At 33.0% G+C, this 16,376-nt stretch overlaps 1 protein-coding gene across 3 annotated transcripts in view; it reads right to left on the bottom strand.

The window, feature by feature from the left end:
- Positions 1-13,587: 13,587 nt before the first annotated feature.
- Positions 13,588-16,376, bottom strand: part of Dach1 (dachshund family transcription factor 1) — a 395,583-nt gene continuing 392,794 nt past the window's right edge. For all 3 annotated transcript variants that reach the window (XM_071611458.1, XM_071611459.1, XM_027938084.2), the window contains one exon: positions 13,588-16,330. In XM_071611458.1, the coding sequence (XP_071467559.1) occupies positions 16,293-16,330 (38 nt within the window). In that variant the 3' untranslated portion in view covers positions 13,588-16,292. The remainder of the gene's footprint in view (positions 16,331-16,376) is intronic.

Raw genomic sequence — 16,376 nt, 5'->3', positions numbered from 1 at the left:
CTAGTATTTTTATCTGATTGACTTTCATATATGCTCATGAAATAATAAATATGTCCAATTCTAATAAGGCTAACTCGCTTTTTATTAAATATATTTTGTACCCACAGTTGCATTAAACTATATTACTATTTAAATAAGAAAAAAAAGTAAAACAATCTGAGAACTTTCACTGTACCCTAATAGTGTAACCCAAACTTCTATAAATCCCCCCTTCTTCCTTCTTTGTTCCTGGTTATTTCCAGATGTCTCAGATATGCTACCCTCCCTTTGACTGGGTTGGGAGAAACTGTCACAGATCCTTTGGGCTGTGCCCTGAAAGCCTGGGAAAACCTATTGCTCATCCTCCTTTTCTCTTTATAAGGGAAACTCACAGGATAGGTAGTTCCATTTTAGTGCTGAACTATAGCAGGCTGGGGCATGGGATAATGCAGGCAAATAAAATTGTTCTTCCTGTGTCTCTCTGTCTCTTTCTCTCTCAACATCACTTTCCCACCCTCCCTCCCCTTCTCTTTATCCTGTTGCTGTGCCTTCTTAACAGTTATTTTTCATCATTCATGGATAGATATCTAATAGTTGTGTTTTCTTGGGGAATAAAGGCTGGGATCTCCTTTCTCATCATCCCCAGGATGTCTCCCCTTTATCATGTTTCATGTTTTCTTCATCTTCTCCATCTTTGTCTTTTCCTTTTGTTTATTTTTTTCAACTTTATCAGTTATTTGAATTCTTGACACAAGAAAATGGAGGAGCCAGGAATGCTATAGAAGGGAGTCAGTGAATAAAATTCTCAAACATTCACTTATTATCACTTATTTTATATAGTTACATACAACTTCAAATGAATTAAAAATTTTCCCATGCTCAAAGAGAAACACTTAATAAACAAAAATGTCTTAAATTTCCCTCAACTTCATGCCTTTGACTGTAAAATGTGAATGAGATGAGACCTATTTTGCATAATTCAAAAAGGCATGTGACTAAGTGAGATAATATATGTCAGTAAACCATGAAAAATAGGAACTTATGATGTTACTTCTTTGATCAGCCTCTCATCAACAACTATAGTGTAGTCAATCTGGCATTCCACTTTGTTATCGTAAAAATACTGCACTATTCCTATAGTAGATGACCCTGCCTTTCCCATTCTCTTCCAAGTAATTTAAGTATATTTGACTCCCTCTTAACTCTAGAGGTGACTATGACTCAAATCATTCACAGCAGCAGTTCCACTTAGGTAGTTTAAAGGCATTAATGTGTTAATATATTTAGAATCCAGCAATAAGACCATTTTGTTTCTTAAATAACATTAAGTGTTCTACCAATTTTTTTTTTTAAGTTGAAGTTATAAAAGTTAGGACTCACCCAGACAAATAGGTGGGAGGTGTGGGAGAAGGACATTGTATTTCACACATGCATTCAGGGTAATTGGGTAAAGCAAGCTGTTTCATTATCAAATATGTTTTACTGTGTAGCTCTGAAGCTAACATCCATGGGAGGAAAAGAAGTACACAGAATCATGTAGGGATATTTCAGTGGACCAGGCCTAGAAGTTCATATATTAATGCTATCTTCAATCTATTGGTCAGAGTTCATTCACATGCTCTTACTTAGAAGCCAATGACCTGAAGAAGACATTTCTACAATTAAGCTACTGAAATACAGAATGCTTATTCAGTTAACAACAATGAAGGTAGCCACATTAGCCAAGCAGTTAGTGAATAACCATTCTTCAGTAGAAAAATAGATATAGAAATAGAACACAGGAGCATAGAGGATTATACATACTAGAAAAATTATGATTCTCTATGGATCATGAAAGAAATAAAAATAAGAAAGGCTCACTTGAAAGAGAAAAACATATATGTACTGATTATATTATTGAGGCCCTTATTCAAACTACAAAGATAGTACAATAACTCTGAGGTTTTTTGTTTTGTTTTGTTTTTTAGTTTTTAGCTTAGGAAACTTTGATCTAGATTTCTGTAGTTAGTGAAAGAATTTTGACTCTTAGAACTCAAAGGTTAAGAATATTGACTGCCCAGTGGTCTTACAACCACTATTTTTAATCTATAAAATCATTATATTAGATAATAGAAAATGATTTTTAGGACCAGTTTAGATTACACTTTTCTAATAATTTTAGCGAGCATTTAATCAACAACTAGATCTCGTTCACCGAAATGGGATCTATAACATAAATAATAAAGAAGACATAATAATTTCCTTGAAGATATATATTCAAAGAAAATAATTCAAAGAAACACAATAAATAAAGTTTTAGATTTGTTCATGTATTCAGATGCTATGTGATAGAGTCAAGAAGTCCATGGCTTTTTTTCAGTGGCTGGATATAGAGGAATGTGTGTTAGGTAGCTTTTCATCCCTGTGAACAAAATACCCAACCAGACAACTTAGAAGATGAAATGTTTATTTTGGACTCACAGTTTCAGGGACTTAGTTCTATTGCTCTGGCCCAAGGTTAGTCAGGACATCATGGCAGAAAGACCCAGAGGAGGACAGCTATTCAGCTCCTAGCAGCCAGGAAGGAGAGAGAGAGAGAAAAGCAAGAGACAAAATCCCCAGAACACATGTCTAGTGGTTTACTTTATCCAGACATTCCCCACGTGCCTATAGTAACCACCTAGTAATCCATTCAAATTATTAACTTATCAAATTGATTAACCCACTGATTGGTTATAGCTCTCTGTAATCTAATAATTTCATTTCTGAACATTCCTTCATAGCCTCATATGTTTTTAGGGAACACTTCATATCCAAACCATAACAGATGGTCAAGAAACTCTTCCTAAAAGCTAGAAAGGAAAGAGGAAAAGAAAGGTAGGGGCAGATATTATGAAAATAAAAGGAGATTAGTAGAGGAAAGGGACTAAGTGATAGGAGGTGGGGAGGAGGAAGGGAGGAAGTGCTAAGAAGTGATATTGGCCATTTTATATTGTTATATTATGCACATGGATAAATATGCAATAACAAATATCATTAATATGTACAATTATAATTAATGAATAAAATATGGAAAAAAATTCTTTCTGAGAAGTTGGCACCTGATTAATTCATAAGTAATATTAAAAAGAATTTACCAAAAAAAGATAGGATAGAAAGTCTAGCCATATTGGACTGAGTAAATGACATCTTAGTGGAGAAACTATGTATTTTCAATAGAAAATTTCACGGCATTCAAAATTTCTGGAATATATTGTATCAACCAGTCAAAGTAAAAGTGACAGATACGTATAAGAGCAAAATGAGAGAAAGTACTGTTAACAAGTCTTCAGATAGTTATGCATGAGAACCAATAAGTGTATTAAAAGGAAAAAAATATATGATAAAATAGAAGGGTAGGAAGGGAATAAGCAACGGAAAGCTAACCTGGTAATAGACCTCAAAATATAACTATTTGAGTCTATCTTTCCTGACCCAACAACCAATATGTACATAAATGTATATTTCCTGAACAAGTTTAGTTTCTAGACAAGATGGAGCAACAAGAACTGGACTTACCTTTTAGCCCAAAACAACTAAAAATCAAGATAAATGCAAGAAACAAAATTTTCAAAACATAAGTCATCTCTCAATAAAAAGTAGTACTCTTTATGAGAAAGAAAATAAGCAAGGCAATCCTTTTCATTACCAAAGCTTACTACATGGAGAGAGATTTTAGGCTGCAACACAAAGAACAACATAGGTACAACCCACAGGAGAACTTTCTCACTGGGGAGATGGAGCTTAGAGTGTGGGGAGAGTGAGGCTTCTTAAATTCACAGAGCACATTACTGTCAAAGAAAGAACAGCACAGAGAAAGAACTTATATTATGTATAGAAAATTTGAGTTTCCAGCAGAGTCAGCACCTCTGTGCAAAGGAAAACAACTGAAGTCTGACAAGCAACACCCAAAGGAAAAAGAGGACTGTTAGATATAAGATACAGTAGATAAGGCTCACACAGGTCTGAGAACAGTGCCTATTCCCAAAACCATACACTAAAAACAATAATTTGTGGACTTTAAATAGGGCACCCAAAATGGTCTTGTGTCATTAGTAGGAATAATCACAGTTACTCCATCTCTTCCCAGCAAAACTTTAATCAAGACCTGAAGGAAACAAACTGTTTCCAAGTAAGTTAATAGCATCTATGTACAATGAGTTAACCATGGTAACCCATACAAGGTTGGCATTGGCTGACATCTAAACACTTAGGTTCAGGGAGAGGTTGTACCATTAACTGATAAGTGTGGCTCTTTTAAAAAAAAAAAAAAAAAAAAAAAAAACTGGCTGTACAAACAATATGGTTTATGCTAAACAATTACTTTCTTTTTGGAAGTCTGGAATTCAGATATGTGTTAGACAAGAGGTGACTACATGATCAATTCCCAATAAAAGCTCAGCTACTGAGGTTCTAATGAGTTTCCTTGGCTAACAACATTTCTCAAGGTTGCTATGATTCACTGCTGAGGGATTTAACATGCATCCTGTCTAATTCCACTTTGGGAGAACTCTTGGGAGGTTGGACTGGTCCCTCAGACTTTGCACATGTTCCTTTTCACTTTGCTGATTTTGCTTTCTTTCTTCTTTGAACTAAATCACGTGGGAGAATTATTATTTGTGAGCATGACTATATGCTGCATTCTGCCATCTTTCCCAAATAATTATTAAACTTAGACCTTTCAAATTCAATCGACAATGGACCACTAATAAGTATCATAAGATGATATCACCATAATGATATCATATCCATCTAAATTTCTGTTTGTGCACTTTATGATGTTCTCACAACAATAAAATTGCTTAACAACATATTTCTCAGACCATATCCCCATTGGTAACTAGCATATGATTGTAGTAGAAATATATCTGGAAATATTTCAGTATTTAGAAACTAAATAATGCAATTATATATAATCCACAGGTAAAAGGAAATCAAAAGAGAAATTAGAGTTTTTTAATGGATTGAAAAAGAAAGCACAGCACATGCCACTAGAAAATAATGTTTTCACTTTAAGAAACTAGATAAAGAAGGAAAACAATCTCCAAGTAAGCAGAAGAAAGGCTACATAAATATTATCACTCTCATTTACTCCACTACATCTTCTTTACTTAAATGTTTTTTAAGTAATATACTTTCATTTTCTAAATTGGCAAGTCCTGTAATGCCATGAAGGGGAAAATAGTCTTTCTAATCCAGTAACAAGATATAACACTTGGATATATATTTCTTCTAAGACTTCTAAAACTGAAAATATTAAACATTCTATGTGAGTACCACATGGGAAACTATGTACTTGTAAACAATTAATAGATCAAAAGACAAATCTGAAGAAATTACATACAATGAAATTATTTTTAAAATGATGTATATGGATGGAGGTTCAGAAACCGAGAAGCTAAACTAGAAATATCTAACACAGGCCTAAATTAGAATATCAGAAATTTGTATAATTGTAAGAAATGGAGGCATTGTTTGAAATTATGTCTTAAGATTTTTTAAATTAAAAAAAACTTTCTTAAAACTTGAGAAGTCTAAGAATCCCCAAACAAAGCAAGTAAAATATACATTCAAACCTTTACCTATTTTTTCAAACTGCAAAACAGCAAGGGCAGAAGAAGTTATTCAAAACATCCAGAGAGAAAAGATTAATTTCCTACAAAGAATAGTATTCAAACTAACTTTCCATAATATTGATAGTTGCCAGAATCCATTGAACATATGAATTACCAAGAGAAAATTACTTGCAATCAATAATTGTGCACTTAAAAAAAATTCCCCAAGATAGAGAAAATAATACTTTTAGACTACTGTCAGGATTTGGATATGAAGTATTCCTCAAAGGTTCATGTGTGATTCCCACTGCAGCAGTGTTCACAGGAGGGATTTTGGGGAAGTGACTGGATCATGAGGGCTCTGACCCCATCAGTGGACCAATTCATTGATGAATTAATAATTTGATGTTATTATTGGGAAGTGGTAGAAACTGCAGAAGATAGGGAATCATGGGAGGAGATTGTCACTGGGGACATATCCTAAAATGGTATATCTTGTACCATAACCCCCTTTTCTCTTTCTCTCTTTTTATCTCTCACCCCTCTCTCTCTCTTTCCTTCCTGGCTGCAGTGAAGTGAGCAACTATCCACCACCATTTGCTTTCCACCATGATGTTGTCCCTTACCATAGGCCTAAAGCATTGGAGTCAGACAACTATAGACTGAAAACATACCCCAAATAAAATTTTCTTTAAATTGACTGTCCCAGGTATTTTGTCCCAGCCACAAGAAAAAAAAAAAAAAAAGCTGGCTAACACAACTCCAAAAGTAAAGTCTCGTTCTTTTTTGTATAACTTCATTTAAAAATAATTTTTGAAAATACACGTTGGGAACAAATTATTCAAGAAGTAAGAGATGCAATAAGAGTTGAAAATTGGTCATAATAGCATCAATAATAAAAAACATAAAATAGCAGACTACTCACAACAATGAGTGTTTGTGGGAAATAGGAAGATTAAAAATTAAATAGCATTCAAAACAGGGGAATAAATGTAATAAAGCTATTTTAAGGGACCTATAGTATTTGGAAAGGAGAAACATATTGAAATATTGTACACTTTACAAAGTAAACCACTTAAAATTTTGAGAATATTCACTGGCAAAACAGAAATGAGTGTGGAAACTCAGTGTATAGTTTACCAACCATTCTAGAAGGAAAAAATAGAATGAAGAAACAGCCTTTTAAAAACAGGAATAAATACAAAGGAATTCTGAAAAACTAGAACAAATAGATATAATTAAGATAAAAATTAATATAAAATTTCAGAATTCTCTAGAAACAGATCTATCTGGATTTTTTAAACAACTATATTTAACAGTATGCAATTAATATATAATAATATCAATTTTCTGCTGAAGTTCCAAAATAAAGGCTTAAGCAGCTAAAATTTCAACTGTGTCTGGAAGATTTTCTTGAGCTCTAGAGCAAGCAAGTGCTCAGCAATTAATGGAGCTGTTGAAGGGATAGAGTAGTCAGCTTAGTGAGCTACTGTTTTATATTAATACTAACACAGTTTCCAAATATTTCATGAATCCTTAAAAAAAAATTCTGAGAGAAAGAGGTGTGGGGATGGGGGAGAGTAGAGCCTCAGTACACAGATGGGATAAAACATTAATAATTGGTGATTCTATTTTCTATAGCTTTGAAATAGTTCAAAATAAAAATATGCTTACAAGCAGTTAACCATAAAATCATGCTCAACCTACTCTGCAAAATACTGTTATAACATAAATAACAAACATTTGAATATCTTGCAGATTCTTCTGTTTTTCTTTTTTGCAATACTGAGAATCCAACACAGGGGTTCAGGCATGCAAGGCAAGCACTCTACCACTGAGCTATATTCCCAGCCCAAGTTCTGTACTTTTAATGTGATATTAATAAAGCAAAAATCAAGATGAAAAGAAGAAATGTTAATGGTTAGTATAAAATAAACAAGTAGACAGAAAGTCCTTTCTTATTTTGAGTTCTGGTCAATGAATAATTCTGTTCTTCCATGATCCATTCTTGTTCCACTAGAACTCTGGACAAAACACAACAAGCAAGCATAGTTTCTGAAAGGTAGAAAGAAAGAGAACTGGTTAAGGGTCTCAAGCTTTGAGGACTGACACACGTGAGGTCTCTGGGTTTCATTATTGTCCCTATATAATCCAGAGAAAGTCCTGCAGAAGTCTAGAAGTCTACATTAAAAAATCACCTAGAGATCCTCCTCAAAAAATATCCAAGATAAACCTGTTCTTGTATCCAAAGGACCAGTTAACTGGTAAAAATTTTTAGGCACTATCTACGAAACACCAAACACCAAAGGAAAAGCTGCTCCCCCAAGCCACTCCATCCTCTGTTTCAGGAAGATGATGTGTTTTAGTGAGGAAAGTGAGAAATTGATCTTTCATCCTGACCACCACCAATTCTTTTTGCTAAAACACAAATCAGGCTCTAATCCCCTTGTTAACAGCCAAGTGGAAGCTAATCTTCCCTTCCTCTACTGGATGGAAAGAACTGAACTTCAACCCCCATTGACTGGTAGCTATGGGATTTAGTGAGACAGTGTAAGATAGGGCTAACCCACCACTTAGATTTATAGCCCATTAATCCCTGGTCATTGGGTTGTGGGGAAACTGAGCCTACATCACTACGTGGCATGAAGTAGACAGAAAGAGGAAGTACATTCCCTCCCTCCTGTGTCCTGTGTCCTGTGTCCAAAGGCAGAGAGGTACTGAACTGCTTGTCTTGGGTCACTCACATTGCAAATGAAATATGAAACAGTATAGCCACCCTGGAAAAGAGTCTGTCAGTTTCTTACAAAACTAAACGTGTCATTACCTTATGACTCAGCAACTGAACTCTTGGGTATGCAGAGAAATGAGAACTCTTATTCACAACGAAAACATATATATGAGTGTATATACCTAGCAGCTTTATTCAGAATATCCATAGACTGTAAAAAATCCAAATGTCCTCTAATAGGTAGATGGCTAAACAAAAATTGTATACCCATACTAGGGAATAATATTCAAAAACAACAAAAAATGAACTACTAATATGTACAATGACTTTTATAGATCTCAAGGGCATTATGCTGTGAAAAAAGTGGTTGTGGATATTAAAAAATGATGTGAGGGATCTTTGTGATGGAAATATTCTGGGTTTTCATTATGGTAGTAGTAGCATGAATTTATATATATGATGAAGTTTTATAGTGAATACATGTACATACATATAAAACATAAAATCTGAATAAGATTGATAGATGGTTTCAGTGTAAATTTCTTGGTTGTAATACTGCTCTATATTTATGCAAAATATAATCTTGGAGGAAAATGAATGAAGAGTCATAGCATATCTCTTAGTTGATTCCTACAATTGACTGTGATACAAATTATCTCAAAAATTTTTAAATATTAATAAAATGGAAAATAAGTAAATAAAATGTATACCACATTTAAGGCAAGATGCAAGGTCATGCAAAGTTGCAAATGGGTCTCTGTTAATTAATTTCATAAACTAAGCTATTCATCTTCCTCCAAATTATAAAACAGGTTTAAGATATAGCGTAAAGAATTCGAGATAAAACATGGTTATTGGTGAGAACTGTGAGTTACTTTGGTTCCATGCCTCAACCAACACCCATTGGATTAGAGAAATGTATGTCTTTCATCTAAAATCTAGAGAAGAGACCTTGATGGACTACTCAGAGAACCACTTAGGTATTTTTATTTCCTAGAAGTTAATAGACACTGAGGACCAGTATCCATCTCACAGTTGAATTTTTTATGGAAGGATTATATGTCTGATTTACTGTTCTGCCAAATGTATAGAGATAGTTTGCTGCATACAGAAAATACTACAACATTCTTAGTAAGAGTCCAAATGTCTGAGAAATTAACTGAAGATACATGTGGCATAGACACAAGAATGAGTAGACAGTAATTTGAATCTAATAAGGAATATTCAGGAGACAAAAGAGTCAGCCAAAAAGGTATTGTACTTGGCTTCATCAAGGCACTGCACGTGAAATCTTCCCCAGGGACATAAGATGTCCCCAAAAGTGCCTGACAGTCAATTTGAGATACTTGTTGCGACTAGGTGTTAAATCATTTTTGTTAGTCAATTAAGAATACCTTACCTTTTCCTTTTAGGATACATTGTGTTATTAGGTAATTTACCTACTTGCTCTTTGATCATATTCTCTGCTCTTGCTCTGTCCTATTCTGTATTGCAGGAACTTCATTTCCCAAGATCCCTTGCCCACTATTACTTGGGCCCTAATATGTATCTCTTGTCTCAAAGTAATTGTCTGCGGGAAAAGAAAAAGCATGCATAAAGCATACATTTTAAAACATCAAAATATATTAATGTAGGGAGCCATAAACCATTCAGCTTAAATGAACCCAAGGTACATGATAGTCAGATGAATTTATTTGAATGATCAAATTAAAAGAAAACCTCTTTTTCTTTTTCCAATCCCCATTCCCCCTTTTCCTTCTCTCTCCCCTCCCTCTATTCTCTCTTCTCCTCTATTGGTCTTACTTTCACATGTTTTTTTTTTTTTTGGACTGGTGTTTTCTGCATCTTCATACAGGTAAAATTCTCTTGATACACACATACACACACACATAAACATAATATTTTTGAGATTACAAGAAGACTTAAAAGACAAACTGATTTCAATATCTTCTTTCAGCTCCCTCACTTGTGGGAGAAACCTGTAATAGGATTTTTTTAAATTAATATATTTGATTAGCTAATTAGTAATCATTTTAGTCCTTAATTTTTAAAATATCAATTTGAAGTATGATGTTGAAAGTGGCTCCACAGCATTAAATACAAAATACAGATATACAGTACTGGAGGTTTATCAACTAACTCTTCTTCATCTCTTAGATAATGTTATAGACAATGTTTGTCACAAAATTATCATTGTTGAAAGAGTAGCCAAAGTACCTAAGAGGTTTGAAAACTACTAACAGAGTAGCTTAGAGCGCTGGATAAACTATGAAAATATTTACTGTTTATCTGGAGGCTAATCACTATAACATTGAATTGTTTTATCTAGTGAAATATATATGTATGCACACACACATATGATTTTTAGTGTCGCGTTAGATATTAAGTTATATTTACAAAGCCCATCACAGTCTTCTTCTATTGACTGACATTGTACCAGTACCAGTAAATTGTAGAAACATTATCTATCTCCTTTCACCCGACTGTATGCTCCTCCATTAATGCAAATATCTTAATTGTCTCGTCTTCCTATCTCGAGAACCACATCAGGCTGTTACGACTGTGTTTCCATAGTCACTAAAAAGAACAGCTCAGGGCTCCAACTCAGAAACTCTATCCTAGGCATGAAAAATATGGGTTTTCCCCAAATTGTAAGGACCAATGAAAATGTTTAGAATATTCAGAAGAGAAATCTTCAGTGAAAATTCAGGTAAAATTTTAACTCCATGCACAGTTAGTTGTTACAAGAGTCAGATTCATTAATAATGTCATATAAAAAAATAACAATGAAACTATTGTACCTGAGTAAGAAAATCCATATGTAATTTAGAATTAAGTTCATAATGCTAAAATTATTTTTCAAAATATTTGATTGTTCCTAACAATTATTTGCCTTTTGTAGGGTCTGCATTGTTCACAATGGACTCTATCTCACTACCAACTACATCCTTGTCTTGTAGTAGAAACATCATTTGTGATAATGGTCATTCTCCCAATTTCTCAACCTTAGATACTCATTAGAATCACCTCAAATATTTAAAAATCCTGAGGCCATACCCAGTCACAGAGATTCCAATTCAATTGGATACAATAGTTTCTAAAATTTGCCAAATGTTCTAGTGTATTGCCAAGGTACCTTGTGGGCATGTATTCTGACATGAGGTAATCAGAATTTTCAGGAACTCTGATACAGGAAAAGATTGAGAAAATGATTGGTTCATTTCTGTGGGCTGGGTTTTATGTTCCTGAATAATAAAGGAGTTAAAAGATGAACAAGGAAAGCAAACATGTCAACCATGACAGAAGAAAAAAGCAGAGCTACAGAGCAGAGCAGAAAAATGAAAGCAAAAGAGGGTACCTGGCCCCTGGCCCCGGGGGGCTGCCTATCGTCATATCTTAAGGTTCCATGTGAACCCCTCTGTCTTTGTAACCAATTCCTTTGATTTTTAAACTTGCAGTAATTTGTTTTAGTTACAACTATCAAAGGAGTTCTAGCTGATATGATTGTTCAACTCAAAATCTACAGCTCATAGTCTTCAAATATAAATGATGCCACCACCACAAATGTCACTCATTATCTTAGCATTCATTTGGCTTTTAGGAATTTGTCCTCTTAGTTTGAAAAATTTTAGGCTATTACTTACCTTGGAGATATATAGATGCTAAATAATAAATATTAAACATTTTATATTCATCATCAATAATCTGAACATATCAGAAATAGTTTGTTGCTAAATTAACTCTTTATCTGTAATTAAACAGGGAAATTAGCTTAAAACAATCTTTATGACCATTAGTTAAGAATAAACCTATAATTGACATAAATGAAAAAATAACATGAAAAAATAACTGATATGGTGCTTTAGCTAGGGAAAAATATATATATTTCCTTTTTCTCAATTCTTAGCCAATTGTTTGACTCCTCAATCATCTTGTACTACTCTCTAGAAAGTTAAAATATAAAGTGAGTCCCTAGATTGTTACTACTTAGAGGAAATGTGTCTAAGTTAATGCCCTCTTAATTCCAGTTCTGTGTCTACTGCTGAGCAAACAATTCTCAGTGAATCTTTTTTTTTTCCTGAAAATACAATTGTATATTCTAACAAAATTATAAACTGTTCTGGGACAACTATGTTTTCAACTTTAGTCATTACAACATCTAGTATAGTGCCCTGTGCAACAGAGGCTTTATTAATAGATCAACTTAAATGAATAAATGAGGGTCAGTTCAGCTTACATATACCAGCTATACATGTCAAAGTGTTGGTACTGAGCCTGCACTTAAAGAAAACTGATAATTTTACATTGCTATTTCCAATAACATTTTGATTCTATTAACATCTTTATTCCTATTTTAAAAATGCAGTCCATATAATTTATATTAGTGAAATACTCTCCTCCAGTAGTAAATGGCTTTTGCGCAGATTTTAGATTTGCTAGTTCCAATGAAAATACTTGGGGATAAACCTAAATTGTCAAGTGAATTGCACTGATATCATGAGGTTTTATGATGTTTTAAACCAAGTCTTAACTGACATAAGCACATAATGACAGAAGACAAAAATGTGTTCATAATGGTTATATACACATTTTAGGTTTTTATTAAAGAAAAATCATAATTTGTTCATATACTGTTTCAAGAGAATTCATCGAAATAACTCAGACAGAAAAAAATCCATTTTCCATTCTCTCAAGAATGTTTAGAATATTCACAAAGATAGCAACCTAATATTTCTTCAAATGCGGCACTTGAGATTGATTAAAATGTTTGTATATTATTAAAGGATATTGTAATTTCAAAGTTACTAAAGGCTTTTTCGCATTGATAGAACTGAAAGAGAAACACTGAGTTAAGAGTTACAAATCAACACTCGTATAGATATGGGAATAATATATTTTGTTCCATCAACATGTCTACTTTACAGTATTCAGCACAAAGCTTTGTGAAATAAGAATCATGGGAATATAAGAATATAAAGGAAAAAGGTACAAATAACAGCTTCATAAACTGAGAAATGTACATAAATAAATCATGTATATGTGGGCAGTTTGCTTAGCTGGCAAGAAACAAAATATGGAAAATCTGCTTGTTAAACAATAACTACAGAGTGTGCTTTCATGATGTTTTTCACCACAGTAATTCATATTAGAGATATAAGCAGTTGCATGTTAAATAAAATCATTGAGCATTGTTCCCTTTGAATTGCAAAGAGCTGACTTATGTTGTTTTTAGATGCCTCCCATTAGAAAGTAAATATTCCTTCAATGCTATGCATTTCACAAAACGTAATAAAGACGAACTGTAAATAAAGTCACAAGGAGATTTCAGACATTTTTATTAGGAGATTGTTGAAAAGAAAAAGAAAATTAAATACAATAACAGTAAACGTGGTTCTCACATTGAAACCAGGCTCAAATAACTAGGCTACCATAGAAAAATTTCCAATTCTTGCATCATGATGTAAAAACAGATTTTTGTACAGGTTTTGTACAACAAAATTCGTAATAACCTTTTATCATTTTTAGAAAACTTTAAATATATAGATAAAAATAGACAATTTTCATAGGTCCTACATGAAGATGAGTATGTTCTGTTCCAAGGGCTTGCATAGAGCGCAAATGTGGTTATAATATAGAACAACTAGACATTAATATTTGTAAGATTACAAAAGCAGGGAAACGATAAAATGGGCACAATTTTACTTGTTTATGCCAAAACACAAATTTCTAAACCAACCTGTTTAACTAAAAAAGGGGGGAAATTAAGTTACAGACTTACAATAACATTTCATGAATTGTAATATTTACAACATGTTAGTAAGAGTCTCTCTTAACATACAGCTGATAGATTTTTCTTCTTTAATCCTTACTATAATTTCCTTTTATTTTGAACCAAACACTAAAGCATTCTCAGAGGGTCTTGAAAGCATGTATTTTAAAACTTTCAAGCACACTTAACAAATGACTCTATGCCAGGAGCAGAGCAATGACTGAATCTACTACATAGGTAAGTTGTAGCTTTTTTAAAAAATCTTTCAAAAAATGTATGATTCAAAAGCTTGCCACAAGTGTCTCCAATTTCAAATGCTGTAATCCTTTAAAAACTGCATATAGGGAAAAACAAACAAAATTCCATATGACTAGAAATAGAATCTCTTGTGCTCAAACAACGAAAGATGGTTATGGAAGAACTATGCTTAGAAAACCAAGTTTCTATAAAGCATTTACTAACAATATTTTAAATAAAAATATTGCTCCCTTTTTAAGCAAGCTAAAATAGGAACTGTACATATAACCTTTTTATTGTATTAAAAAATGGACTTAGCTGGTAAATAGCGAGTTACATAAAAGAATTATGTTCCAGCATTGCAAGGAAGACCTAAAAAGTATAGAAGCTTAGTGCCAGAGTATCTATAATGTTAATTTTTCTCTTAACCAAATAATTATTACCCAATCAGAACTACCTTTAAACATTTTATGCTAGTTTTCTTAGTCACTTAAGATTTTGCTGTTTTATGGTAATAAATAATGTTATAATCATAAAATTTTAAGATGACAGAAAAATCATAAAATGTACAGTGAGAGTACTAATTTATCAGTCTTTAAAGGTGTAACTCCAGATATATAAAAACAAAGAAAAGGTAACTTTAGCATGTAATAAGCACTGTTTGCAGCTTTACTTCCAGTTATCTGCACAAAAGTGAAAACACATACTGTAACTTTCAAAAAGACAGTGAAATTAACAAGTAGCCACCCTTCCCTCTGTCCAGGGTGGGAAGCACAACACATTTTAACTTTATCACTCAGGGCTACATGGTATTGGACTGGTACATCAAGGGTTTGTTAGGTTTTGTTTTTCAGCAACATTAACATAATATGGCATTAACATATAAAAATATTTCTGGTGTTTTGATTTTACTGTTCAGCCACAAATCCATTCTCAATAGTGCAGTGTGGGGCACTAACAAGGGAATCAATATACAAATAAAAGTGGCTGACACAGAGTTCTGATGTCACCAGATGCTTAAGATCTCATTCGTTAATACTGTGACTCCAGACAAATATTTACATGCCTGCATGCGTTAAAACCAGAAAGACATCTTTCTGACCAACAGGGTGACAAAACATATTTTCTAAAATTTTCATTTTCCTAAATTCTAGTATACTACTGCATACATAATACCTTCCTGTGTTTTTTATGTTTATATACTGTACATGTGACCAACAGTTTGAATAAGAAGCAACATTATTATTTCTGATTCTATATACCACTACCAGTTTGGAATGAAAACATGTTACATTTATATATATATATTTATATATATTTTTTGTTTTTTATTTTTAAGAAAAAGAGACCTTCAGTGAAACCTTTTGGCTTATATTTAATGCTTCTTTTCAGATATGCAAAATGTCATTTATTGGGTTGTTGTCAACATCCATTTGTTGGTCTTTTGGAAAGTATATGGAAAAAAATCTTCAGGAGAAAACCCACAATTAGAGATGTAACAGAATATTAGTTTTTTTTCCCAGAATCCTCTAGGCCCCTTACAAGTTCATTTCCATGTGTTCTTGCTGGTTTTGGGGGACATAATTCTGTGAGTCTGGGTGACCATTGCTACAAGAGTCTTTTGATGTGCTCAGATACAGAATTTTCAGAAGAGGAAAATGGTTCATTCTATTAAAAAAAAAAAAAAGAAAAAAAAAAGCTAGGTCTTATTCAGACCTGCCTTTAATTCTTGTATACAAGTGTCCAGCAGCAAAGTTGCAGTTATTCACTGTAAGAAGATTGATACTTGTACATTTACAAACATTCTCAAGTCTCTGGTAAGAACCACAGGTGAAAATCAATGGAGAAAACTGGGTTTTGTAGAATACTTAAATGTTAAAGAACATTAATACACAAAATTGAGGAAGTTCCCTTAAAAGGACTTTATTTTTTCTGAACTTTCCAATGACGAATGTCTGACTGCAAAGTTCTTTACTATAACAAGGAATTCTTCAACAGTGAAGATTCAGTACATGACAGTAGTTTTCAAATACAGTCTTCCATCTAAAAATAAATAATAAAAAAACAATTAATGACATAGCATTTAGGG

Source organism: Marmota flaviventris, chromosome 4, assembly GCF_047511675.1.
Source record: "Marmota flaviventris isolate mMarFla1 chromosome 4, mMarFla1.hap1, whole genome shotgun sequence".
Taxonomy (NCBI): domain Eukaryota; kingdom Metazoa; phylum Chordata; class Mammalia; order Rodentia; family Sciuridae; genus Marmota; species Marmota flaviventris.
The sequence above is the reverse complement of the archived record's forward strand: the minus strand, read 5'-3'. Positions and strand labels throughout refer to the sequence as shown.